Consider the following 26905-nt stretch of genomic DNA (forward strand, 5'->3'; position numbering starts at 1 on the left):
AGATGGCGGATTGTCCTGTCAAATTGAAACTGTTTTTCAGTGTTGACAGTACAAGCGTGTTGTTCTGTCATTCATGCGGTCATTTCATTTTGGACGTGCTTCAGTTAAAGCAAATTGTCAGCGATATTGATGTTAATTGTTTTTTTATTATTTTACTTTATACGTAGCGAAGCGCGTACCGGGCCGCTAGTACTAAATAAATCAAAAGAAACGAAGTTACCATCATAGCCTGAAGTATAAGTAAACTGAAGTGGTATTGGGCTGGTCACATAGCTCGAAGAACCGACAACCGAAGGGGAAGAAAAATTCTTAAGTGATCGTCATTAAAAAAAAAAAAAAAAAACATGGGTACCGATCCAATATCTATATATTGGGTTCCTCTGGACACTGATGGCGGGAAAAAGGTCATCAGACATTCCGATATCGCCCGTATCGGTCGGATGTTTATTTTCGAATATGTTAAAAGTCTGTTATCAAATATTATGTTTTAGATAACACTTTTAACATATACGTTATTGGATCAATATATATATATGATATTGTAACCAAAATACATAGATATTGCTATTACTTACTTGTAGAACAAATCAAACGTCGATCGATCGACTGGACGCTTCGATTCGTTATTGATTACAATCAGAGATATCTCTTCTGGGATGATTACAACGAGATGCGTATATATTTTCATTTAAAATATTGAAATAGACTATAAATCTATTGGGCAGGCCGTATGCTTGTTTGCCACTTCAGTGGTATCAAAAATCTATTTTTTTTAATCGCAACCGTAGAAATAGTGTAACGGCAATGTACAACTTTATCGAATATCAAGCCTCAGAGTCATGGTCACCATGGCGGGTCGATGACCGCTCGCCATCTTGCCATAACAATTGTCTAGTGAGTCGGTACTCATGGATCACTATATATTTTATTACAGGCTTTGCCTGTGTTATTTTTTTTTTAAATAAATAACTTTCGTTGTTGGTATACGCTGGCGAGGTACCAGGGACACATGATAGGTGAGGATGTAGTCATATCAGTTGGCACGTGACGAATTCAATGGCTTCCAGGACTGCACAGTCCATTTTCTTCTACAAAAATTAGGCTGCTGTGTCTGTAATTTGATGAAGGGTGGGTGGGATATGGCAGTGAAGTTTTAGGGTATGGAGGCATAATACCATACTCCTCAGGAATGGGAACACATGAAGGGTATTTTTTTAATGGATGATATATGAAAATTGAATGGTAATCCCATTTTTGGTTGTTAGACTCGATTACGAACATTCCCCTCCCCGAATGAGTGTCACAGTATATCCTGTGACGTTCACTGCCCTGTTCAAGTCTATAGGTGACGGTCGCTATTTTCAATCAGGTGGGCCGTTAGCTTGTTTGCCATTCTGAGTCGTGTATGCTAAAAATGTGTTTCTACCGTGAAGCAGTTGTGTTTGCATGGCTGTGTTTCGGTTTGAACGGTGGGATATGGCAGTGAATTTACTGGGTACAGAGGAATAACACCTGAGTCCTCAGGAATGGCAACGCATGGGGGGTATCGTGGGCGAAACAGTATACTCTGTTATGCCCATGGTACTTTTTTTTTTATGAGTAATAATAGAATGGTAACCCCGCCCGCGCTATCGGTATATACCGGCGGGGCACCAGTGAAGGATTATAGGTGAGGATGAAGCAGGCCAGTTAGCCCATCGTGACGAATTCAACAAGAATTGTTCACGATGGTTTCCAGGGGGAACCGCGTGGAGATCGACCTGATAGGGCATATTGCTAGCAATGGGGCTGTCAAACTCCATTGCTAACAACCCCTTTCCCCCCTGTCCATGGTACTGCTCTTGTCAGTTTGTTTGCCATTCTAAGTTGTATAAATAAAAAAAAAATCTTGTGACCTTGACCTCCAAAACTGAATGTATTCATGTATTCATCTAATTATACAAAAACATGGCGTCATTTAAATATTTCAAGTTGTTTATGATTTTGTGACATCATTATTTTAATGTAATTTTATAGTTTGTCTCATCGAATGTGATAATTTTTTTATGCAACTTAGAATGGCAAACAAGCTGACGGCCCACCTGATGGAAAGTGGTAACCATCGCCTATAGACATGAGCAGTACCGTGCACATAACAGAGTATACTGTTTCGCTCTCGAGGACTCAGGTGTTATTCCTCTGTCCCATTCGTGTTTCTACCGTGATGCAGTTGTGTTTGCATGGCTGTGTTTCGATTTGGAGGGTGGGATATGGCAGTGAATTTCAGGTTACAGAGGAATAACACCTGAGTCCTCAGGAATGGCAACGCATGGGGGGTATCATGGGAGAAACAGTATACACTGTTATGTCCACGGTACTGCTCATGTCTATAGGCGACGGGTTAGCACTTTCCATCAGGTGGGCCGTCAGTTTGTTTTGCAATTCTAAGTTGCATATAAATATATATATATATATATATCGATTCATGCGAGAATTCACTAGTTGCGTTATTATACTGTGACGCCCATACTCTGTCGGAGGCCCCCCAACTGTTTACCAAGGAGGCGGTTTGAATTACAACGAATTTTGGGCCCGCCTAATCAAATTAGCCTGCGGTCAACCACCTCGGTATAATGGCTCAGCATTATTACGTAGGTTGAAACAAAGAATAGTCTATGCTCTGTAATTATAGTCTATGGCCACGGAGCGGAGTGTGTACGTGTTTGTATTCGAACTAGCTACGCGCACGGGTTTGTTCGTGTTGTGAACAAAATTAGTTGTTAAAAATATATTGAAAATAAAAAAAAAAAATTGATATATTTTTTTTATACCACTGAAGTGGTAAATAAGCGTACGGCCCACCTGATGGTAATAGGTTTTTTAAAATGGATGATAATGGAATGGTAACCCCGCCTGCGCTAAAGGGATACGCTGGCGGGGTACTAGGGACGCATGATAGGTGAGGATGAAAAGGCAGGTCGGTTAGCCCATCGTGATGAATATATTCATCACGAATTCAGCACGATGGTCTCCATAGGTAGTCCGCAACTTAGAATAGCAAACGAGCTAACGGCCCACCTGATAGAAAGTGGTAATCGTCGCCTATAGACAGGAGCAGTACCATGGACATAACAGAGTGTACTGTTTCGCCCAGGATACCTCCCATGTGTTGCCATTCCTAAGGACTCAGGTGTTATTCCTCCGTACCCAGTAAATTTACGCCATTTTCCACCCTTCAAACCGAAACGCAGCCTTGCAAACACAACTGTTTCACGGTTGAAACACGAATGGGACAGAGGTACCCAAGCAATCGATTTTTGTACAAAGTCTCCCTCTGGTGAAACTACGAGGTTTGTCCGGAAAGTACGTATAAAAGTTTTTTAAAAATTTTATTTTACAATTATTCAGGTAAATCAATTTTATCCCCTTCAAAGTACTCCCCCTGTGACATAATGCACTTGTGCCAACGCCGTTTCCACTGTGAGAAGGCTCCTTGAAAGTCCTCTGGTTGTAGGTTTCTCAGCTGCCCCGTCGTAGCTTTTTTTATCTCATTTATGTCCCCCAAATGCCGCCCCTGAAGTACCAATTTGGTTTTTGGGAACAAGAAGAAGTCACACGGGGCCAAATCCGGCGAATAGGGGGGTGTTCGGTCACCGTAATGGAATTTTTACTCAAAAACTCACGGACAACAAGAGAGGTGTGGGCAGGGGCATTGTCGTGGTGAAGAATCCAACGCCCCTCTCGCGCCAATTCTGGACGAACTCGTGCCACACGAGCTTTGAGGCGTCTGAGCACATCGACGTAGAATTTTCCATCAACTGTCTGGCCTGGAGGGACGAATTCTTGATGGACAATCCCCCGAACATCGAACTCTTTCTCGGCCCTCTCTGAATCTTTTTAGCCACTTGTGGACGGTTGGTTCCTTCACAGCATCATCCCCATAAACTGTTCTGAGATCGGCAAAAATTTCACGGCCATTCTTGCCGAGTTTCGAGAGAAACTTGATTACGACGCGCTGCTCTTCAACGGAAGCGGGCTCCATGCCGACGGGGTTTCGTTAAGAGGTAACTTCACAGATGGCGTGACAAGCCAGTTCGCACCGCACGGCGGTCAGACCAGAACTGAAGCATTGTTAGGGACATAAGGAAGGGGTCCTGCGCTTACCTGGCCTCCCCACTCCTCTTTCTCGCATTCCAGAACACTTTTATACGAACTTTCCGGACAGACCTCGTATCACAGCTTGATTACTGTTACTCTGTAATCTATATTAACCATAATAAAAGCTCTGCTTAGTTTAAAACTAGATGGCGGTGTCCAATTCTCGTATGTCCAATGGTGCTCATTAGCAGACAATGCCAAGGTTCGAGACATGGGACAATAGAGGTCAATGACCTTGGGTACCTCTGTCCCATTCCTGTTTCTACCGTGAGTTGTGTTTGCATGGCTGTGTTTCGGTTTGGAGGGTGGTGGATTTAAGGGTACATATCAATGGAATGGAATCCTTGGGAATGGATTAATGTATTATTCTTTAGCCTTTGTCCATTACTTTGTTCGCGTGTATTACGTATCAAGATTTTAAGTTACGCCTCCAGAAATACAACGAAGAGAGCTACGTATTTATGTGTGGTACTCCTCTGTCCGCAGCCAGGAGCAATGGCAGACACGGATACAGAGACGCTGCCGAACGGCACCGGCCCGCTGTCCACCGAGGAGGAGGATGAGAGGCTCAAGCAGCGCCCCGCAGACATCGACGCGGTGAGTACCAGTTTTTCTTATGGGTGAAATTGGCATGGCAACCCCGCCTGCGCTATCGGTATACTCTGGCAGGCACCAGTGAAGGATAGGTGACGATAAAAGCAGGTCAGTTAGCCCATCATGATGAATTCATCAGGAATTAACCATGATAGTTTTCAGGGAGAATTGCGAGGAGGTCGACTTGGTTGGTAGCAATGGGATTCTCAGTCTCCATTACTAACAATCCCTTTCCCCCCTCACACGGCGATTTAAAACCTATTTTTTATTAATCCTATCCACGTACCAACCGCGAAAGTTTGCATTTTTGAATGAATGTTTGTCACTATTTCACTCACAAACTACTCAACGGATTTGAATATAAATTTGATACGGGGATAGGTGATAACTTATTAGACACTTTTTGTACTGATGTACGGGGGCAAAGTCGCGGAAAAGTGCTAGTAAACTAACAAAACTGTTCGTTCCCTTTTCATCAGGATGTCCGCGAGATGGAGCGCCGCAAGCGCGTGGAAGCGCTCATGTCTTCAAAGCTCTTCCGTGAGGAGCTGGAGCGGGTGCTGGATCAGCAGATCCACGAGGGCAATGATGCACCGCTACTGCAGCGCATACGGGAGATGGTGGGAGGGCGTCTGCACACAGGCAGCTTGAGGGTGAGTTGATCTTGTTTAACGAGGAATTACAGTATACAGACGGACTGAACCTTTTGTAGTTTGAGCGCTGAACAGATAGCAATAGGGTTCATCCAGTGATCTATTAATTTGCCTAAAGATGCCTCGTTTAGAGGTGAAACATGTGTCGTGACGTGAGCCATCTGCATACACTGACGCCCTTCAATGCATTTGAGGTCGTTTATCTATTGGGGGATCGTCCTACACTGCGTGGTTTGGAGGTTCTTAAAGCTATATGAACAGCCCACTTCAGGTTGCTCTTCCTTTTGGCTATGTCGGTCACTTTCATAATATCAGACCCTAGGAATTTTTTTTTATACAACTTAGAATGGCAAACAAGCTGACGGCCCACCTGATGGAAAGTGGTAACCGTCGCCTATAGACATGAGCAGTACCGTGGACATAACAGAGTATACTGTTTCGCCCATGATACCCCCCATGCGTTGCCATTCCTGAGGACTCAGGTGTTATTCCTCTGTACCCAGTAAATGTAAGTCTTCACTGCTGCTTTACGACTCTGTAAGTGACAGTGACAGTTCATTTCCGTCAGATGGGGTCTATAGCTGATGGTTACCACTTCCCATCAGGCGGGCTGTCACCTTTTTTATTTCCAGATTTATAAAAAAAATATTTCATAATCATCATCTCAGCCATTATCGCTCCACTGCTGGACATAGGCCTCCCCCATAGATTGACAATGGAAACGGTCCTGAGCCACCTGCTTTCACTGACTCAGCACGATGCATTTAAGTTGGTCTCTCCATCTAGTGTGGGATAGCCCTGTACTGCGTGTACTTCCTTGTGAGTCGCCACTAAAGAACTTTTCTGAAAGAATTATGCATGTATGTAAAATTGTATGATCCCAACAGGGTCCAACGTGCGTTCTGCCTATCAACGACATTCGAGGCATCGAAGGCGTTGGATACGAGAAGGGCGAGAAGATTCTCCGGTGCAAGCTGGCCGCTGTCTACCGTCTAGTGGATTTGTTCGGCTGGACCCAAAGTATGTATATTCTACGTAGACTTTGGTAATGTTACCATTGAAGGATCCCGCGATTGATCACGATCTCGCCTGATGAAAAGCGATGATGTGGCCTTAAATAGAGCGGTTATTTTAAGATTTATTTGAATGAAAAAACATAAGCAGGGAGAGAGTTCCACTCCTTAGCTGTACGCATGATCAAGGAAGACGCTAATCGCTTCGTGCTTCATTAAATGGTCGCATACGGTACTGTTTCAAAGGAATTTTCTCCCGCGAACACTCAGGTTGTGGAATGAGCTCCCTGCCGAGGTTTTCCCTACAGACTATAGTATGGGGTTGTTCAAAAAGAGGATATTAAGGTTTCTTTAAGGTTGGCAACGCGCACGTGACATTCCTAGTGTTGTAGATGTCCATAGGTTACAGAAACCGTTTATCATCAGATGGGCTGTATGCTTTATGCTGTATGTTCAGTAGTATAAAAAAAATATCTATGAAGCGTCGCTGGAGTGGGCACTAGTTAAATTTGGGGGTTTTTTTATGGATGACAATGGAATGGTAACCACGCCTGTGTTAACGGTATAAGCTAGTAGGGCACCAGTGAGGGATGACAGATAAGGACGAGAAGGCAGGTCAGTTAGCCTGTCCTGATGAATGCACCTGGGATTCAGCATGATGGTTTCCAGGGGGGATTACGTAGAAATTGACCTGACGGGGTATATTGCTAGCAAAGGGACTGGCAGTTCGTATTATTAACAATCCCTCTCCCTTTCAAATCTGGCGTTCATCCCTCCCCTCCTATACGTCCATGAATATATTAGTAAACAATACATTTGTCCTTACAGCCGGCATCAGCGGTCAGATCACGGCGCGGCTTAACACGGCCGTGGAACAGGTGCTGACGACGCCGCGCGGGCTGCTGCCGCACGAGGTGACCGCCTCCTCGCTGGTGAAGGTGGACATGCAAGGCGTCGTGCAGGACCAGGGCACCACCAATTTCCCGGTTAACGTTGAAGGTACCAGGATATCATAAGGCAGTAGGAGTTTCACTTAAGTAGGATCAGGGCACCACCAATTTTCCTGTCAACGTTGAAAGTACCAGGATATTATAGGGCGACAGGAGCTTCACTTTCGTTGTCTTCACTTTAAGCTCAAAAATTACTGGCTCGAAACATTGATGGTACTAGGATATCATAGGGCGATAGGAGTTTCGTTGTCTATACTTTTTTTATACTAATATTTTCTATACAGTTTTCTTGTATGATTGTTTGTCTACATCTATACTATAGAGGATAGATTGGTATTTTTGTATGTTTGTAACGAATAAATTCTAAAATTACTGGGCCGATTTCGAAAACTCTTGCACCATTAGAAAGCTACACAATTAGCTAGTAAAATAGATGTGAAACCGGCCTGGATCACTAGTAACGGAGGAATTTAAAAACTATTTCATGGCTTTTAAAGCTATGTTGGAGATCAATGAACTCCTTGTGGTTTTGTCCTTTCCGACAATATCCGGATCAACAACTTGATACGACTTCATCCGGAAGCCTTCTTCAGGGGTCGTACGGCGCTATGCGTCACACTGTCCAGTGCGAGACGAGACGCGATAGAAACAAGTCACTTAGCCCTATTGTGATGAATTTATCACAGTTAATCACTAGGGTTTCCATGGGGAACTGAGGGGAGGTAGACCTGATAGGGTACATTGTTAGCAATGGAGATTGTCTTCCCCTTCATCCCTCTATCCTACTTATGAATGATAATGGAATATTAACTCTGCCCGCGCTAACTGTATACGTTGGCGGAGTACCAGGGCGGCATGATAGGTGAGGATGAAAAGGCAAGTCAGTTAGCCCATCATGAATACACCTGGAATTCAGTACGATAGTTTCTATTGGGAATTGCGTGGATGTTGGCTTGGCAGGGTACATTGCTAATGAGGATTGACGGTTACTTTACCTCCTGCCCCCCCCCCCCCCCCCAACTGTGTATTACGAGGGTGGTCTGTTGACGCCGGCAGGGTTCTCGCTGCACGCGTCGGTGCACGCGGCGCGGCCCGACGTGCGCTGCGTGCTGCACGTGCGCTCGCCGTCCGCGCTGGCCGTGTCCAGCATGCGGCGCGGCCTGCTGCCGCTGTGCAACGAGGCGGCCCTGCTCGGCGAGATCGCCTACCACCGCGTGCCCTACGGTGAGTTAGCGTGGAAACATTTGTTAGGACTCCATACATCAAAGGGCCAACCATACTTGGCTACATGCATTCCTAACTTTTTCTTTTTTTTTTTAATGGATGATAATGGAATGGTAACCCCGTCTGCGTTTACGGTATACGCTGGTGGAGTACTAGGGACGCATAATAGGTAAGGATGAAAGCAGGTTAGTTAGCCCACCTTGATGAATACTCTTGGAAATCAGCACGTTTTTCAATGCGGATTACGTGGAGGATGATGTGACAGGGTATATTGCTAGCAATGGGACTGGTAGTCCCATTGTTAGCAAGTTAATTACTAACAATCCCTTCCCCTCGTGCATTCTAAGTTGTACCTACAAATGCACTCGCCTCACCTGGCATATTATTTTAATAACATAACAGTACGTAACTCTAGCTGGTGTGTTGTCTAAAACCCCTTTTTTTGTTCTCTGTCTGTCTATGATGACCTTTTTTTTTTTTTTCAAAAACACGTGGAAGTATCAAGTTGAAATTAATATCAAATACTTAAATTTGAAGTCTTTTGAGGCTGTGAAAAAATTAAACTTGTGAGTCGACGCAATCAAAAGATACGGCCGTTTGTATCCTGTATTTGGACATTTGCAGGCGAATCCAAACCTTTAGTATACTTCCAGTTAGAATTATGAAATTTGGCAAGAAGCAATGTTATCTAGTACAAGTAAAGGGAAACATTCGAAAACTGTTAATTTTGCAGTTATATCACAAAATATATTTTTTTATTCAACTTAGAAGGGCAAACGAGCTGACGGCCCACCTGATGGAATGTGGTAACCGTCGCCTATAGACATGAGCAGTACCATGGACATAACAGAGCATACTGTTTCGCCCATGATACCCCCCATGCGTTGCCATTCCTGAGAACCCATGTGTTATTCCTCTATACCCAGTAAATTCACGGCATATCCCACCCTTCAAACCGAAACACAGCCATGCAAACACAACTGCTTCACGGTAGAAACACGAATGTGACAGAGGTGGCCAAGCAAACAACGTTTGTACAGTCTCCCTCCAGGTATATTTTTGCATAGTAACTAGTATGCGTACTGTAATTGTACTATAATTATTTATACTCTTGGTTAACGTAACATCCTTATCGTCTTTGTACCCTTATGCCAATTATTATTTGGGCTCGGCGTGATATTGTTTTTTTTTTATTATTTTTTTTATACCACTGAGGTGGCAAACAAGCATACGGCCCACCTGGTGGTAAGCGGTTACCGTAGCCTATGAACGCCTGCAATACCAGAGGCATTACGCGCGCGTTGCCGACCCTGAAGAAACCTCTTTAACCCCCTTTTGAAGAACCTCGGCAGGTTTTATTTATATTACAAAAAGATTTGATTTTTAGTTTTACGACCGGCCGCCTGCCTCTCTTTGAAAAACTATCGTTTAACGCAACAACGTTTATTATTTACAATACCTATTATCTACGATATGATACGGTATCTGTTAACTGTTATGTTACACGGCATTCGAATAATAAAACTTTTTACATAATAATATATATATATATATATATATATATATATATATATATATATATATATATATATATATATATATATATATATATATTCTTTATTGCACTAAAACATACAGTAACAACAATAAGTTAATAACAATGTTAGCAAACGCGAACTTATCTCTAAAAGAGATTTCTTCCAGTCAACCTAACGCAGTGGAATAGGAAGTAGTGAGTGGGCAGTAGTAGTGCTAAACAGAAAGTAAAATTAATCTATATATATATATATAATCTTCCTTAAGTTATATTTATTATTAAATATCACTCCCAGGTGCTTTGGATAACGAGGAACGCGACAAGCTAGTGCGAGCCCTCGGCCCGTCCGCCAAGGTGCTGGTGCTGAGCAGCGGCGGCGCGCTGTGCTGCGGCGCCACCCTCGAGGAGGCCTTCCACCAGGCCCGGAACCTCACCGCCGCCTGCGACGTCCAGCTGCGCCTGGCTTCGCTGCCGCTCGATGAATTGACACTGCTCGATGAGGACACTAGGAGACAGGTTTGTAGGACTATGGGAGGCGATGGTTATTTTGTATTATAGTACATTACTGCAGCGGCCAGAAACTGAAGCATTGATGGACGAACGTGCAAATGTGGGCCGAGGCGTAGCCGAGGCACACATACATGAGTCCATCAATGCCTAGTTGAGGCCAAGGCTTGTATAGTACTTTTCTCAAACAATGCGCGGAAATCAGAAACACAATTTTACTTTTTAAGTTCAATGACGAATAACGTACAATAATAATTTTTCACGCGCCTTAATGTTCCTTTGTTTTTCAATAAACAGCTTTCTATTTGCAAGCCAGTTCGAAATTTAAATAAAATCTTTTATTAGTAACCTCCTTGGTAGCCATGTTTCGAAGTAAAATGTCATTCCATTTTTAAATTACAGGACAGATATGAGTTTACATAGTAATTTATCTGGCCGCAAAACACGACAGATATGGATTTTCATACAACTTTTGCCGGCCGCTGCCCGCATGTATCTGGCCAGTACGGCAATTTTGATTTATCTCTAAGAAGATTGTCAAAACAATGCTCACATTTCCAAGCATGTTTGAGAAAAAATCATTTGTGTGGGGGCTTCTTTGTTCCGTTTCGTGTTGTTAGTTACCGATGTAGGAATCATCATCTTATCAGCCCTTAACTGTCCACTGCTGGGCATAAGCCTCCTCCTTGGGGTATCCAGTAGTAGCCCCGCTTGGCAGGCGGATTGGTAACCGCAGTTAGGCTTTAGAGATGTTTTAAGAGGGACGCTGCTTCAATTGCTTCACGGTAGAAACACGAATGGGACAGAGGTACCCAAGCAAACGACTTTTGTACAAAGTCTACCTCTAGTGAAAAATGATTAACGATTACTTGAAAGACAAGCGTGCATGGTGTTAGTGGATCATGCGCGGGCTTTCAACGACCGTGTTATGTTAGACATAGTACATTTAAACAAACACACATAATGTTAACAGAGATTTGAAAGAGTAACTGTCGAGTTTCTCGCGGGCTCTTCACAACACATAACAACCTTCCGAAGCCTGCAGTAGATTAAAAAAATTACAATTTAAAAGTGCTTGTAAACAAGTGTATTTGAATAGAGACGATTTGATTTTACTTTGTAAAATATAAGTGTTTTTTTTTACATACTCCAAACCCCGCCCGTGCTGATGGGGAGAAAGGGATTGTTACTAATGGAGACTGAGAATCCCATTGCTAGCAATATACCCAACCAGGTCGACCTACTCGCGGTTCCACCTGGAAACTATCATGGTTAATTCCTGATGAATTCATCATGATGGGCTAACTGGCCTGTTTTCATTCTCATCTATCACCGTTCACTGGTGCTCCGCCAGCGTATCCCGTTAGCGCAGGCGGGGTTACCATACCATTTTCTTAGTATATGCTGGTGAACCCCAGTGAGGGTTGATAGGTGAGAATGAAAAGGCAGGTCAGTTAGCCCATCGTGATGAATACACCTGGAATTCAGCACGATGATTTTCAGGAAGGACCACGTAGAGCTTGACCTGATAGGATATATTGCCAGCAATGGGACTGGTAGTTTGCATTACTAATAACCCCCTCTCCCCCATTCAAGTGTATTTATTTGTTACTATTGTCGACAGATCTACGAAGCGTCCCGCAAGCCGCCGTCGGATGCGAACAAGTGGCGGGTCGGCGGTGAGGAGTTCGAGGCACTGATGCGAATGTTGGACAACGCGGGCTTCCGCACCGGCTACATATACAGGAATCCGCTCATCAAGGTACGTCGTAGTGGATTGTACTAGCCCACTGCTGGGCTTAGTATGGGCTTAATTCTAAAATATGTTTCAAAGGAAATACGATTGTCCTTCTCGCTCTGTCTGTAAATGTTGTCGGGGTACCAGGGAAGCATGATAGGTGAAGAGTCAACTCAGCACATTACGACGAATTCAACTTTTGTAGGTTGCACTGCGTGGAGGTCGTCTTAACAAGGGTATTGTGCTGGAGGTAATGGGATTATTAGTAATGGGGTTTCACAGCCCCATTACTAACAATACTACACTATCAGGTCGACCTCTATTCCCTTCCTTTCCCCTGGAATCTATCGTGATTAATTCCGAGTGAATTTTACTAACCTGCTTTCCTCCTCACCTATCATGTGTCCCTGGTACTTCCCTTGTGTATACCCATAGCGTAGGCGGGGATACCAATATTTTTTTATTATTTTATTACTATTATTATTTTTTTATATACAACTTAGAATGGCAAACAAGCTGACGGCCCACCTGATGGAAAGTGGTAACCGTCGCATATAGACATGAGCAGTACCGTGGACATAACAGAGTATACTGTTGTCCATGATACCCCCCCATGCGTTGCCATTCCTGAGGACTCAGATGTTATTCCTCTGTACCCTGTAAATTCACGCCATATCCCACCCTTCAAACCGAAACACAACCATGCAAACACAACTGCTTCACGGTTGAAACACGAATGGGACAGAGGTACCCAAGCAATCGACTTTTGTACAAAGTCTCCCTCTTAAAGTAGATTTTGGACTCATTGTGTGTGTATATTTGTCTGTACAGAACGACGTACCGAAACCCAAGAACGACGTAGAAGTACCGCCGGCCGTCTCCTCGCTGGGATACCTTCTGGAAGAAGAAGAGCTTTACAAGCAAGGGTAAGTTTTTATGTAATGCAAGTGCATACGGCTCGCCTTATGCCATATTAAAGCCTTTAAGGTTACGACGCTTAATTGTTCACTGCTGAACACATGCCTCCTTCTTTTGCCAATAGTTGTCATGTTTGGCAAGCGCGTTGAAAATCGCAGTTAGACTTTGGTGATGTTTTAACTTGAGAAATATGTATGCGCCTAATTTTAAGGGGTCAGTCCCGTTCTGAAAAATAATCTCGAGTATGCCAATGGGGATGAACAGGGGTGATGATATATATGGTTTTGATTCCAACACCATGTGGATAACTTGATTTAAAATAAATATATTTTTTAATTTCAGATTATGGAAGAAAGGTCAAGGCAAGACCGGCGAGCGTACCCGCTGGCTGAACTCACCAAATGTCTACCAGAAGGTCGAGGTTTTGGAGACTGGCACCAGCGACCCCAAGAAGATCACCAAGGTAGAATATTTGAGGGTTGAAGCTGAGTAGGTTGCGCGTAAATACAATGTCAATCAGTAAATCACCGTTTCAGGCATTTTCAGGCTATGTTCTTTTCGTATATTATTTGATGGTTAATCATAAGTTCAGGCTATAAGTTGTACAATGTAAAATGACGTAAATTCTAAGTGTTGGTTAATCATCTTACAAGCAAAGTCAGGCAATTTTATTATTACTCTAATGAAGGTAATTTGGAACGTAATCACCACCTCAGGCAAAGTCGTATATAAAAGTACTTTTCGATCGTTGATCGTAGATGATAGATTTATGCTGTAAGTTGTAAATCATGTTAAAATTACACAATTTATAGATGACAGTCGGATCATCATAACAGGCAATGTCAGGCAAAAATTATTTTTTTATTTAATTTTATAAAATTAATTTCATCGGTACTTGAGACATACTCACGGTCTCAGGCATTTTTAGAATTTTTTTATTGTAAGTTGTGAATCATGTTAAAATTGTATAAATTATTGATGGCAACGTTTAATATATGAATGCAGGCAATTTTGTTTATTGGCGAGTATTCAGGCATATTGAGGCAATGTTTTTTAATCATTATTATTATTTAATGGTCGATTGTAGATTCAAGCTGTAATTTGTAAGCCATATTGAAATTTACCTAATTTATAAATGGCAATTGGTCATACATTTTCAGGCAGGAATGTGTATATTCCCATTTCTAGATATTTCCAGCCTGTTTTTTTTTTAACACAGTAATACAGACTCTGATGAGAGTTAAATAGTTTTTTTTTTTTTAAATTTTTAATCACTTCTCATCACAATACAAAATGATGGTTTTTTTTCTAATGAAAGGATTTTTGCATTAGTTTTTCGTACATACATACATTTTAATGTAATTTTGAATGGAAATCTAAGTGATGGTGCACCTGATGTATAGTGGTAACTGTGGGTCATATACATGAACAGTACCGTGGATCAACAGAATACACTGTGACACCCCTGATATCCCTCATGAGTTGCCATTTCTAATATGTTGTGCCTGGGTAAAGGGTACACCTTTAATTTCACTGCCATATCTCACAATTTAAACTGATATAAATAACCATGCAAACAGCTTTGCGACAGAAACAATAGAATAACAAATATTTACCACATCAGTGGTATAAAAAAAGAATAACAAATGTTTCTATTAGAGGTAGAATATATATAGTGTCTAATAGTATATAATATCTATATATAAGAGTTACAGTATCTATATATTGGTCCAATAACGAATGTATTAAATATGGGCTATCCAATATCAGATATCGAAATAAAGAAACCGATCGAAATGAATATAGATAGGGCTGGGTAATATATAGCAATATCTGTATATTGTAGTTATAATATCTGTGTATTGGCCGAAATAGTTTTCGATTATCCAATATAGGATTAGAATTGGATCGATATGAATGTATATATCCGACCGGTACGGGCGATATCGAAATGGCCTGTTGACCTTTTTCCCGCCGTCAATATCCAATATATAAATATCAAAGCGGTATCGATATTATCTATCCAAACTATGATTAATGCATACATTTATATAATTCAAATAAATATTTATTGTTATTTTGTTTATTCCGCCATAGATTACAGTTCATTCTATAATACATAGCCTGTGGTACCGCCGTTTGACGGATTTTTATAATTTTATATATAGCCTGTGGTACCGCCATTTGACGGTTTTTTTTTTAATTAAACTTTTCTGATCTTACTTGTCACATTCCAACTTTTTTTTTTTACTTTTATAATATTTATTTTTTTATACTTTTTTTTTGTTAGTGATGTTAATTTTTATACAATAATTATACAAGACTTTTTCTTACCAAATTGTTTAAATAAAGAAAAGAAAATATATTTAATTTTATTATTCTACGCGTATATGTAGTTGTTTCATATATAGTGGGTATATAAGAAATGTTAATTCTTAGTTAATAGTCTATATTCCATTCAATAATGTAGGAATAGGGATTCTATGCAGAAACGAGCATTTTGTCGTCAACAGTCTTCGCTCAAAATGGCTCAAAGTTTTTTTTCTTTTATTATTTTTACATTTTTTTTTTCATAAAATAAAAAAAATCATCGAAAAATCAATAAAGATATAATCGATTATTTGAAAATTACTCTTGGCTTGTTTTTAATTAAGAGAAAAAGTGTTCCAAATTTAAAAAATGTGAACGAAGAAAAATAAAGTAAAGAAAAAATTGTGTCTGTTCGAAATTTGAAAAAGATAAGCTTCAAATATTATTTTCAAATGATTTTATTGTGCTATATTTATTAAGAGATATTGATAGAGTTATTAATATATAAAATGCGTTTAAAATTACATATATGCTTTGTCTGTGTATCGTTTTAAATATATAACTATGTCCTAATGTCGACGGTGTGTGTTTGGACGTCATTTTTTTTTTTTTAATTAACAATCTTCGACGTCGTATACTTTCGATTCTTAGATTAAATAGATAGAGTGTCTCCATACAAATGCTTCGAGAAAAGCGGCTCAAATTTTTCATACAATTTCACGTGACAAATAGTTACGAGCGATTCCTTTATAACTCCTATATTTATTTTGTTTTATAATTTCTGCATCTTTTTATTGTGTAAACAGTCATTTTATTTATTAAACAATTAAATATAGATACGTCAAGGTGCATTGTGTGCGTAAGTATATAGAACACTGGTAAGGGAACGAGTCAGCCAACTTGACAATTAGCTGACGAAAAGTTGACCCGTTTTTGAGACTCGATACTCTCTATCTATATAATCTAAGATATATACATACGGGAGATCAATGGACTCGCTGTAGTTTTGTCGTTTCGGACAATTGTTTCGGCTTCATTTGGAAGTCATCGTCAGGGGGCGCTTTAGTGCTTTTCGTCATAGCGTCTCCGCCTTACATGAGGCCAATGCGCATGTAGATTTAGATATTGGATAATTAACATAGGTTATTTAATATTTTTGAACTATTCTCAAAAACAGAGATAGGTGGACCAGGGCTGGTCGACTCGACTAGACCTAAGATCAACTATTTACCGACGCGACCCTGTGCGATCTACCAATTGCATACTTCGTGAGATCACAAGTGTAACGGCACAGTTCAGTACACGAGCGTGTAGTGTTGCAGTATTGTTTATTGTATTAAGAGGGAGAATGTAAAACTGAAACTGCTTCTCGGCGACTACTTGTTTATATTAGTGCGAGCGTCGCGTCCGAGCGTCCTCCGCTGGATTAGCAATGTATTATATTGTTCGCCTTGCCACCGTCCACTGGACTAGTGGTCGCGATCCACCGGTAGGACATCCCTGGTATAGAGATGCATAGAGAATAAGAGAATTTTTTTTTTATTTCGAATTTAAAAAGTGTAATGTCCATTGATGTTTTATTGTCAAATTTTTTACTCACCGGTGCAGTGACGTCCAAGTGCATTACCATTTCGCTGGAGGCGATGAGGAGTTTAGCAAAAACTTTTTAAATATTTAAATACATGTTTTAATAGGTAAATATCGATGACATCAATTGTTAAGCGTCCACTGCTGAACACAGGACTCTACATAAAGAGGGGTTTTGCCAGTTGTTGCCACGGTTGGCAGGCTGGCTGGCAAATACCTTATTAATTATTATTTCAGCCGTGAACTGTCCACTGTTGGACGTAAGCCTTCTCCATAAGTGGAGTTTTGCCAGTAGTTGCCACGCTTGGCAGGTTGATTGGCAACCGCAGTTAGACACCCATGAAACAGGGTGGCCTATTGTTTACCAAGACCACATAATATATATATATATATATATATATATATATATATATATATTTTTTTTTTTTTTTTTTTTTTTTTTTAATATGTTTTAAGCCTTCGACTTCAGCCATTTCATTTCTGTAAATGGATATAAAGTTACCATTGTAAAAAATAAAAAAAAAAGTTTTTGCTAAAATCCACTAGACATATGTAACATCGCTACACTACTGTGCTTTATAGAGGATATATATGTTTACGAATAAATTAATAAATAAAACAATTGTGAAAAAAAAAACAATAACAAGCTATTTTTTGAAACGCTTCTCATACAAATGAAATGCTTTTGAAATTGAGTTTTATCGCTAAAAAGAAGTTTTTTTCTCCTACTAAAAATATTTGGTAACCATTTTTACAGAGTTTTTTTTTGTTTTTGTTCGTTCTTATTCTCCGCTCGTGTCGTGTCGTGTCGTGTCGTGTCGTGTTTGTTTTTTTTCGTGCCTTTTACTAATATTGTAATGTTTTACAGTGGGTGGGCGCTAACAACGAAGAGGTAAATAACATTTTGTTACGTTCACTCTTTCTATTTATTTATTATATTAACCACTTGTAAATGGGTCAGACGTTTTCTTTCGATGTTCGTAAACGGTCTATTTTTTTTTTTTATTTTTTATTTCTCTATTTTTATATTAAATTTATTACAAGTCGCATTATTGTTGATGGGTTTTTGTTTATTTGTTTATTTATTTATTTTTGTATACAAAAATTGTATTGTTATAATTTATCTATATATAAAGACATATATATATTTATAAACTTCAGGGAGATTTTTTTAATTTTCTTTTGTGTCTGTGGAACCATATTTACAGGGCTTATAGTATATATAATTAATTATGCTTTTTTATAATTAAAATATATTAAAAATACTTTAAAAATAACTTAAGCTTTTACTAAAATTAAACAATTTCAACAGCATTTCATTATCCTACCCTGGTTATAGTATACTATTTAATTTACACAATTAAAAGTAAATGATTGTGAGAAAAAAAAATGAACCATCGAGTTTGTACAGTGTAGTGCAAGGAATAGAAAGAAAGAAAAAAAAAAAAAGAAAATTAGTATAAATGTTGCCACATGAATGTAAACTCCCGTTCTACCAGCACAACCTTTTGTTTATTTCTTCCCATTTTGTATTCCTTGGATCCATTTTTAAATTTTTGTTTTTTTTTTCCCCTCTATATAAAGAACGCGTCGAAACCTTGGAATAGTTAAAAATTAAAAACTTGTTTTTTTTTTTTTTTTACTAAAGCTTTGCATGTTGTATGGCGTAAATTGAGTGATTTAACAATTTTTTTTAGTTTTTCTTTTAAAATTCTTTACTGTACATGCTCGATGCTAACCAGGATATGGATATTGTAAGATTTGAACCGTTATCTTTTCCCGCCGTTCTTTATGCGCACAATTCTTTTTTCAAACTGGCCACCAACAATAATCCTGACCTCTCTTTCCCTCCGCTTACCAATCGACACGTATTTAACGTTCCAAATTTAAATACAAGTCGATGTCACGTGCTGGCAGCATTTTCACTAATTATGTTTTTTTTTTCTCTTTTTCTCTCCCCCACTACGCGATAATCGACGGACACGAAACGTGCCGCGGGGTATTCGACTTTATTGCGAACCGCAGTGGGTACAAGACGGCTCGCCGGCGCACTCCAGCACACCGGTCAAGATAGATACACTGCAATTTGTGCCTAAAAACACCAATCCGAAAGAGTTCAAACAACTACAGCAACAGGTATGTTGTTTTTTTTTATATATTTTTTTAATCGCTTTTAAATAAAGATTGTGTCCGACAAAAAAAAAAAGAAGTGTTGATAAATACATTATTTTATATGTAACTTACAAGTGCAACAAACCATATATACGTATATAAAATGGCTACAAGACCAATCTGAAAGTATGTCCTTTCGGATAAAAAAAAATAATCCAAATCGGTTTACAACTGACGGCAGTTATGTGGTAATAAATATAAAAAAAAAAAAAACCATAGAACCGAATTGAAAGTTTCCTTCTTTTTAAAGTCGGTTTTTTTGAAAAATTCGACTACGTTAAGAGCGTTTAAGGCATCGCAGACACTTGTAATGTTCCTGTAGGAAAACTTGTCATCACCTTTTTATATCAGCCTTTAACTGTCCACTGCTGGACATAAGCCTCCCCCTTGGGGGGTTTTGCCAGTAGTTGCAACGCTTGGCAGGCGGATTGGCAACCGCAGTTAGGCTTTAGAGATGTTTTAAGAGACGCTTCTGTCTGTCCCTCGCCGTCCCTTAGTCGCCTCTCACGACACCCACGGGAAAGGAAGCGGTGGTCCATTCTATGCAGGGACCACACGGCATACTCGTGTAAGAGATTAATTTGTTTTTGTAATTTCTTTTCAATTTGAAGACATATTTGTAACTTTTTAAGAGCTGCTCTCTTGTCGATTGAGCTCTTGCCACTCACTACGATTGTCAGCGAATCCCCTCACCTCTTGATACGACACGACACCAACTCCTTCCTTGATCTGCCCGATGTAACTATGTCTCGGTCTCCCTCTCCCCCTCTTTCCTTCTATCTTACCTTCTATTATAATGTTCAAAAGTTCGACGTGTCGTATCAAGTGTTCCAACATTTTCTCCCTTCAGAACATAGGCTTCCCCCATAAACTGCCATAAGGAACGGTCCTGAGCCATCTATGTCAACTGATTCCCTGCAATGCATTTGAGGTCACTCCATCTAGTGGTGAGTCGTCCAATACTCCGTTTGTCCGTACGGGTCACTCAAGAACCTTTCTTTCCCATCGGTTGTCGGTTCTTCGAGCTATGTGACCAGGCCATTACCACTTCAGTTTACTTATACTTCGGGCTGAAAATGCAAGTAGAAGCTAAAAAATAAATAAATAGTTTATTTTTATGGATGAAAATGGAATGGTAACCCCGTCTGCGCTATCGGTATACGCTGGCGAGGTACCAGGGACACATGATAGGTGAGGATGTAAAGGCAAGTCAGCAAGAGCATTATGATGAATTTAGATTTATTGTTCCCTCCATAAGATTACAATAGTAAACTTATTATAGATACAAACAATTACAAGGTAATATTGCACTGAGAGAACAATGCGCGGCCTTATCGCTGAGAGAGATCTCTTGCACGCCACCTTTGGATGGAGAGGAGTAGCTATAAACAGTTTAGCAATACTTATTCACAATAGTTTCTAGGGGGAACCGGGAGGAGGTCAACCCGACAGGGTACGGCTAGCAATCCCTTTCCCCCCACCCCTAATGTTTTTTTATACAGCTTAGAATGGCAAACAAGCTGACGGCCCACCTGATGGAAAGTGGTAACCGTCGCCTATAGACATGAGCAGTACCGTGCACATAACAGAGTATACTGTTTCGCCCATGCATTGCCATTCCTGAGGACTCGGATATGGCGTGAATTTACTGGGTACAGAGGAATAACACATTCCTCTGTACCCTGTAAATTCACTGCCATATCCCACTCTTCAAACCGAAACACAGCCATGCGAACACAACTGCTTCACGGTTAAAACACGAATGGGACAGAGGTACCCAAGCAATCGACTTTTGTACAAAGTCTCCCTTTGATAAATTAAGAGTGTGTATTAAATTTTTTTCAACAATACAGATCAAAGACAATCGTCGTGCGGACAAGATAAGCGCTGGCCCACAGTCGCACATCTTGGAGGGCGTGACGTGGGACGAGGCTGCCAAGCTGGTCGGCGAGGACGCTGTCAACACCCACACCGGCGACCACGTCGTGAGTATATACATTGATACGGTTATTTGCATATATATATATATATATAACCAGTGGAAATTCTTTCCGGAAAATTTCGAACATTTTTCTTTTTTTTTCATTTAAAATTGTGTAATCTATGAAATACTAAAAAACAGCAATGTAATATACGTATTAAAATTCTACCGCGACGCGCGGAATCAGCTGTGCGAGGTCAACGACACGTGCGTACGAGAACTACCTGCGAAGAAGCGCCACTGACCGCGCGCTGTAGGTATCACGCGTCGTGTGGGTCGTAACATTTCAAATACATTGCGCGGCGTCGACACTATGAAGCGTTAATTATACGGCTGCGGTGCATTTTTATTATTCAAAAATTATATAAATACTGCTCACATGTATACGTAAAACACGTAGTTATAATTTTTTTTTGTTATCTCAAGAAATATGTTTGTATATGTTGTGTTTCCTTCTAAACGAATGTATGTACGTGCGCAGGTGCTGATGGGCGCCGCGTCGAAGGGCATCATCCAGCGCGGCTACCAGCACAACGCCACCGTGTACAGCGCGCCGTACGCACGCAACCCCTTCGACCAGGTCACCGACCGCGACATCGACGAGTACCGCCGCGTCGTCGAGCGCAAGCAGCGCGGCCACGAGTGTGAGTACACGCACGGACACGCACGCACTCGCACGCGCACACACACGCACACACACACGCACACACACGCACACGCACACAAATACACGCGCGCACACGCTCACACTAAAACTCACACTAACACACATGCACACGCACGCACACAAATTCACGCACACACACACGCATGCACACGCGCGCGCACACAGCAAATAGAGACACACACAGCACACATAGACACACACACACACACACAGGGCAGAGAGAGAGAGAGAGAGAGAGAGAGAGAGAGACACGCACTCCGAGACACACACACGCACACGCGCATACACACACGCGCACACACACATGCACACAAACACGCGCATACACACTCACGTACGCACACATAAATACACACACACACACGCGCGCACACGCACACGCACACGCGCACACGCACACGTACACGCACACGCACACGCACACACATACATACGCGCACACATAAACACGCGCATACGCGCACACACTGTCAAAGAATAGGGAGGGGGAATATTGTTTGTAATGGGAATTGTTAGCAATATAACCTTGTTAGATCTCCCCTGCAAATCACCATGCTGAATTCCAAGTGTATTCATCACGTAGCGCTAACTGACCTACCTTTTCATTCTCACCTATCATGTTTTCCTAGTATCTCGCCAGCGTGTAGCGCTAGCGCGGCCGGTTACCATTTTATTGTTATCCATTAAAAAAAAGATAAAGAACAGGAGGGGGGGGGGGGGATTGTAGTTTTATTCTTTATTTATTTTTGATTCAATACAAAAATCAGATAAAAAAAGATATTTCCAAATCGGTTCACAATTGACGGAGTTATGAGGTGACAGACATGAAAATAAAATACAAGCGAACGAGAATCCTTCTTCTTTGAAGTCGGTTGAAAATAGGGTTCTCATCTTAAAAACGAAATGTAATCAAACATAAAAAGAAAATACAGCAGTCAGGCTCGCGCTCATGTCACAGTTGCTCATGACTAAGGGTCACGAATTGATCCCGAAACTAGTCGAGCTTTCTCAATCTAATTACACGCAAGTTGAACCTTTACTTAATACAATAACATACAATATACGCTTAAGAAACTTTAACAATAAAATATAAGCGAATTGAGAACAATTTTTGAAGTCCAGAATCTTTTAAGAAGTACCAGAGGGAGACTTTGTACAAGTCGTTTGCTTGGCCACCTCTGTCCCATTCGTGTTTCTACCGTGAAGCAGTTGTGTTTGCATGGCTGTGTTTCGGTTTGAAGGGTGGGATATGGCAGTGAATTTACACGGTACAGAGGAATAACACCTGAGTCCTCAGGAATGGCAACGCATGGGGGTATCATGGGCGAAACAGTATACTCTGTTATGTCCATGGTACTGCTCATGTCTATAGGCGACGGTTACCACTTGCCATCAGGTGGACCGTCAGCTTGTATGCCATTCTAAGTTGTATAAAAAAACAATTAAAAAAAGTCGGTTTAAAGTAGCATTCTCATCTTAAATTTTTTTTTTATCTAATATATAAAATTCTCGTGTCGCGGTGTTTGTTACCAAACTCCTCCGAAACGGCTTTACCGATATTTATGAAATTTTGTGTGCATATCGGGTAGGTCTGAGAATCGGCCAACATCTATTTTTCATACCCCTCAATGATAAGGGTGACCCACCCTTAATTTTTTATTATTTTTCCGACAATTTTTTTTTTAATTTTTATTTTATTATGATTTAGCATTGAAAAATACATACAACCTCAAATTTTCACCGTTTTACGATCAACGCCTGTTTTTAGTCGCGATTTTTATATTTCGCAATAGAATTGCAAGATGGCGATCGAATATAATAATTGTAGTACGATAAATTTTCATGTACAGTTCTCGAAATAATGTATATGGTAAAACAACGTTTGCCGAGTCAGCTAGTATATATATATATATATAAATTTGTACGTATGTCCACAGATGACACAGACCTGTCAGAGTCGGAGCCGATAAGCGCTGCCCAAGTGACCTCGCCCGCCAGCCAACCCTCCGACACGGAAGAGGAGTCGCGGGACGGTAATAACTCGTTTAGTACTAACCCTCCGTCATCATATCAGCTTTTAACTCTCCACTACTGAACAAACCCCCTTGGGGGGTTTTGCCAGTAGTTGCCACACTTGGCAGGCGGATTGGCAACCGCAGTTAGGCTTTAGAGATGTTTTAAGAGGCTCCTGCCCCTCCCCTCGTCCTCCCTTAGTTGCCTCTTACGACATCCACGGGAAAGGAATGGCCATCCCATTATATGCTATTCTATGCTGGGACCATACGGCGTAAGAACAACAATAAATACCAGGTGAAAAGACAAGCAATCGACTTTTGTACAAAGTCTACCTCTTTCCGGTACACCTGGTTTTTTTTATACCACTGAGGTGGCAAACAAGCATACGGCCCACCTGATGGTAAGCGGTTACCGTAGCCTATGAACGCCTGCGCCAGCGTAATACCAGAGGTATTACGCTCGCGTCGCGACCCTGAAGAAACCTCTTTAACCGGTAATCAAAACCGTTCATGAGTAGAAAGTAGACGGCTGATGAGAAGATATTTTAATCAAAGCATTTCCTCGACAGAACACCGCGTGTTAAGAATAGAAACCAAACAAGTACCAATACGAAGCCAGCCAGAGGTCGTTTTGAGCGACGGTGAGTCAATTTATTTTATTGTTCATATTTTTACCAGGTCGTTTTCACCAAGTGTCACTCCTGTCAAATTTCGGTGGATCTTTCAATAGGCATGGGCATTATGAATACCGATCCGATATCTATATATCGGGTTTCTCTGGACATTGATGATTTCGATATCGCCCGTATCGGTCGGATATCTGTTTTTGGGTATGTCAAAATTCTGTTATCCAATATAATTTTTTGGATAACAGACTTTTAACATATTCGTTATTATACCAGTATATAGTTATTGTAACTAAAATATATGGATTTTGCTATATATTATATTATTTACTCCTACTTCTCAACAGTGCTTATAACTTCGAGTCCCCAAAAAAGTCGATGTAAATTAATGTAAATGATAATCGCCCATAAATGGGTGATTGGGATAGAATGGGCAAGTGAGATTTCTGTCTAATTTTGCCTTACTCTGTTAGTCTCGAGTCTTCAGAAAAATTGTCCTCCAGAAATCATTTTAGAAAACGATTCCTTCGACATTTCGGGGGCATCTACTTTTCTGGGTATCCGTAACTTAACACTTTGCTGCCCGGGTATTCCGTCATGATTGAAATCTTTGGAATTAAACTGAAATTGTGATAAAAACCTAAATACGAAAAAATAATTGGTTGGTCATGAACGCTTTGTAATCCAAACGGTGTTACCCGTCGTGGTAGGAGCACGTACCTACACGCTGGTGCAATGACGAGTTCACTCCTCACCAGACAGCAATGGTTTTTATTGGTAGAAAATGGTATGGTAACCCCGTCTGCGCTAACGGGATACGCTGGCGGACCACCAGTGAAGGGTGATAGATGAGAATGAAAACAGACCAGTTAGTCCATCATGATGAATTCATCAGGAATTAATTATAATAGTTTCCAGAGGGAAACGCGAGGAGGTCGACCTGGTTGGGTATATTGCTAGCAATGGGATTCTCAATCTCCATTACTAACAATCTCTTTCCCCCCGACAGTAACGGTTGGATATGAAGAGACGAGTTTACTTGTACCCGGTTAACAAAGTGTTAAAATTAAAAGCACAGTTGAAAGGTCCACTGAAGTTGGAGTATGCTGATGACTCCAATTCGATGATTTGGGAAGTCATCTCGCGAGATTTTGTACAAAAGTCGATTGCTTGGCCACCTCTGTCCTATTCGTGTTTCAACCGTGAAGCAGCTGTGTTTGCATGGCTGTGTTTCGGTTTGAACGGTGGGATATGGCAGTGAATTTACAAGGTACAGAGGAATAACACCCGAGTCCTCAGGAATGGCAACGCATGGGGGGGTATCATGGGCGAAACAATATACTCCGTTATATCCATGGTACTGCTCATGTGTATAGGCAACGGTTACCACTTTCCATCAGGTGGGCCGTCAGCTTGTTTGCCATTCTAAGTTGTATGAAAAAAAATATTTAGTATAATATAAATGCATTTATATTAATATTTAGTGTTGAAATGTCTGGCATGTCTTTTTGGTTTTTTTTTTATTTGCATACAAATTCCAAAGTTGACGCATGACGTTATTATGTTTATGGATTAGTGACTCTTGAGTAACTGACTAATATATTCACTTATAGTTTATAGTCTTTTTTTGTAATTTTTCAACCCGTGTTTTTTGGTGAAAATAGTATAAAAAAAAAATACTTATATTTATTTCGATCGAAATGGGTGATGACCTGTTTTCCACCATCAATATCCAGTGATACCCAATATATAGGTATTGGAGCGTGTACCACTCCAATACCTATATATTTTATCTATATAAATAAAATTTGCGAGTCACATAATCTGTGGACGCGGTTACTGCAGTGAAGTTTTACTCGTTACATTTAAAAAAAATAATCTATCTTGTAGAATTATAGCTGCCGAAACTAGTGTTGTCTAAATAATCGTTCGGTATCGATTGTTAATGGTTAAACAGTTATAATAGTAAGCGTAGAGCAAAGAACGCGTTCAGCAGACGTGAGTAATGTCGGTATTGGTCAGATATCGCCCGTATCGGTCGGATATCTAGTTTCGAATATGTTAAAAATCTGTTATCCATTATTGTAAAGACAAACTTGCTGTCCCCAAGTATCGTTTAGAAAAAGTTAATAGGTCTTTTATGGGAATAGGTATAAAAATTTACAATAAGATACCAAAGGATATGTTGGAATTACCCTTAAATGAATTCAAAACATCTGTTAAATCATATTTACTGAGCAAAGCCTATTACTCACTAAACGATTACTTGAATGACG

At 40.5% G+C, this 26905-nt stretch overlaps 2 protein-coding genes across 8 annotated transcripts in view; both read left to right on the plus strand.

Moving 5' to 3' along the window:
• The window catches only part of LOC113509324 (U4/U6 small nuclear ribonucleoprotein Prp4), a 251128-nt gene that overhangs the window by 210106 nt on the left and 14117 nt on the right, over positions 1-26905 (plus strand). The gene's annotated exons all lie outside the window — the stretch shown is intronic.
• Positions 1-26905, plus strand: part of LOC113516565 (protein hu-li tai shao) — a 97515-nt gene that overhangs the window by 47890 nt on the left and 22720 nt on the right. For 6 of the 7 annotated variants that reach the window (XM_026900986.3, XM_052899102.1, XM_026900988.3 and 3 more), the window contains exons 3-17: positions 4624-4734; positions 5211-5384; positions 6272-6404; positions 7226-7396; positions 8404-8571; positions 10404-10624; positions 12240-12377; positions 13185-13279; positions 13614-13734; positions 18037-18060; positions 19194-19304; positions 21194-21325; positions 21803-21965; positions 23926-24021; positions 24573-24644. In XM_026900986.3, the coding sequence (XP_026756787.1) occupies positions 4633-4734; positions 5211-5384; positions 6272-6404; positions 7226-7396; positions 8404-8571; positions 10404-10624; positions 12240-12377; positions 13185-13279; positions 13614-13734; positions 18037-18060; positions 19194-19304; positions 21194-21325; positions 21803-21965; positions 23926-24021; positions 24573-24644 (1921 nt within the window). In that variant the 5' untranslated portion in view covers positions 4624-4632. The remainder of the gene's footprint in view (positions 1-4623; positions 4735-5210; positions 5385-6271; positions 6405-7225; positions 7397-8403; positions 8572-10403; positions 10625-12239; positions 12378-13184; positions 13280-13613; positions 13735-18036; positions 18061-19193; positions 19305-21193; positions 21326-21802; positions 21966-23925; positions 24022-24572; positions 24645-26905) is intronic. The other variant, XM_026900987.3, reaches the window with a different exon arrangement.

This window comes from Galleria mellonella, unplaced genomic scaffold (genome assembly GCF_026898425.1).
Source record: "Galleria mellonella isolate WM207_F2 unplaced genomic scaffold, CSIRO_AGI_GalMel_v1 utg121, whole genome shotgun sequence".
Classification (NCBI taxonomy): domain Eukaryota; kingdom Metazoa; phylum Arthropoda; class Insecta; order Lepidoptera; family Pyralidae; genus Galleria; species Galleria mellonella.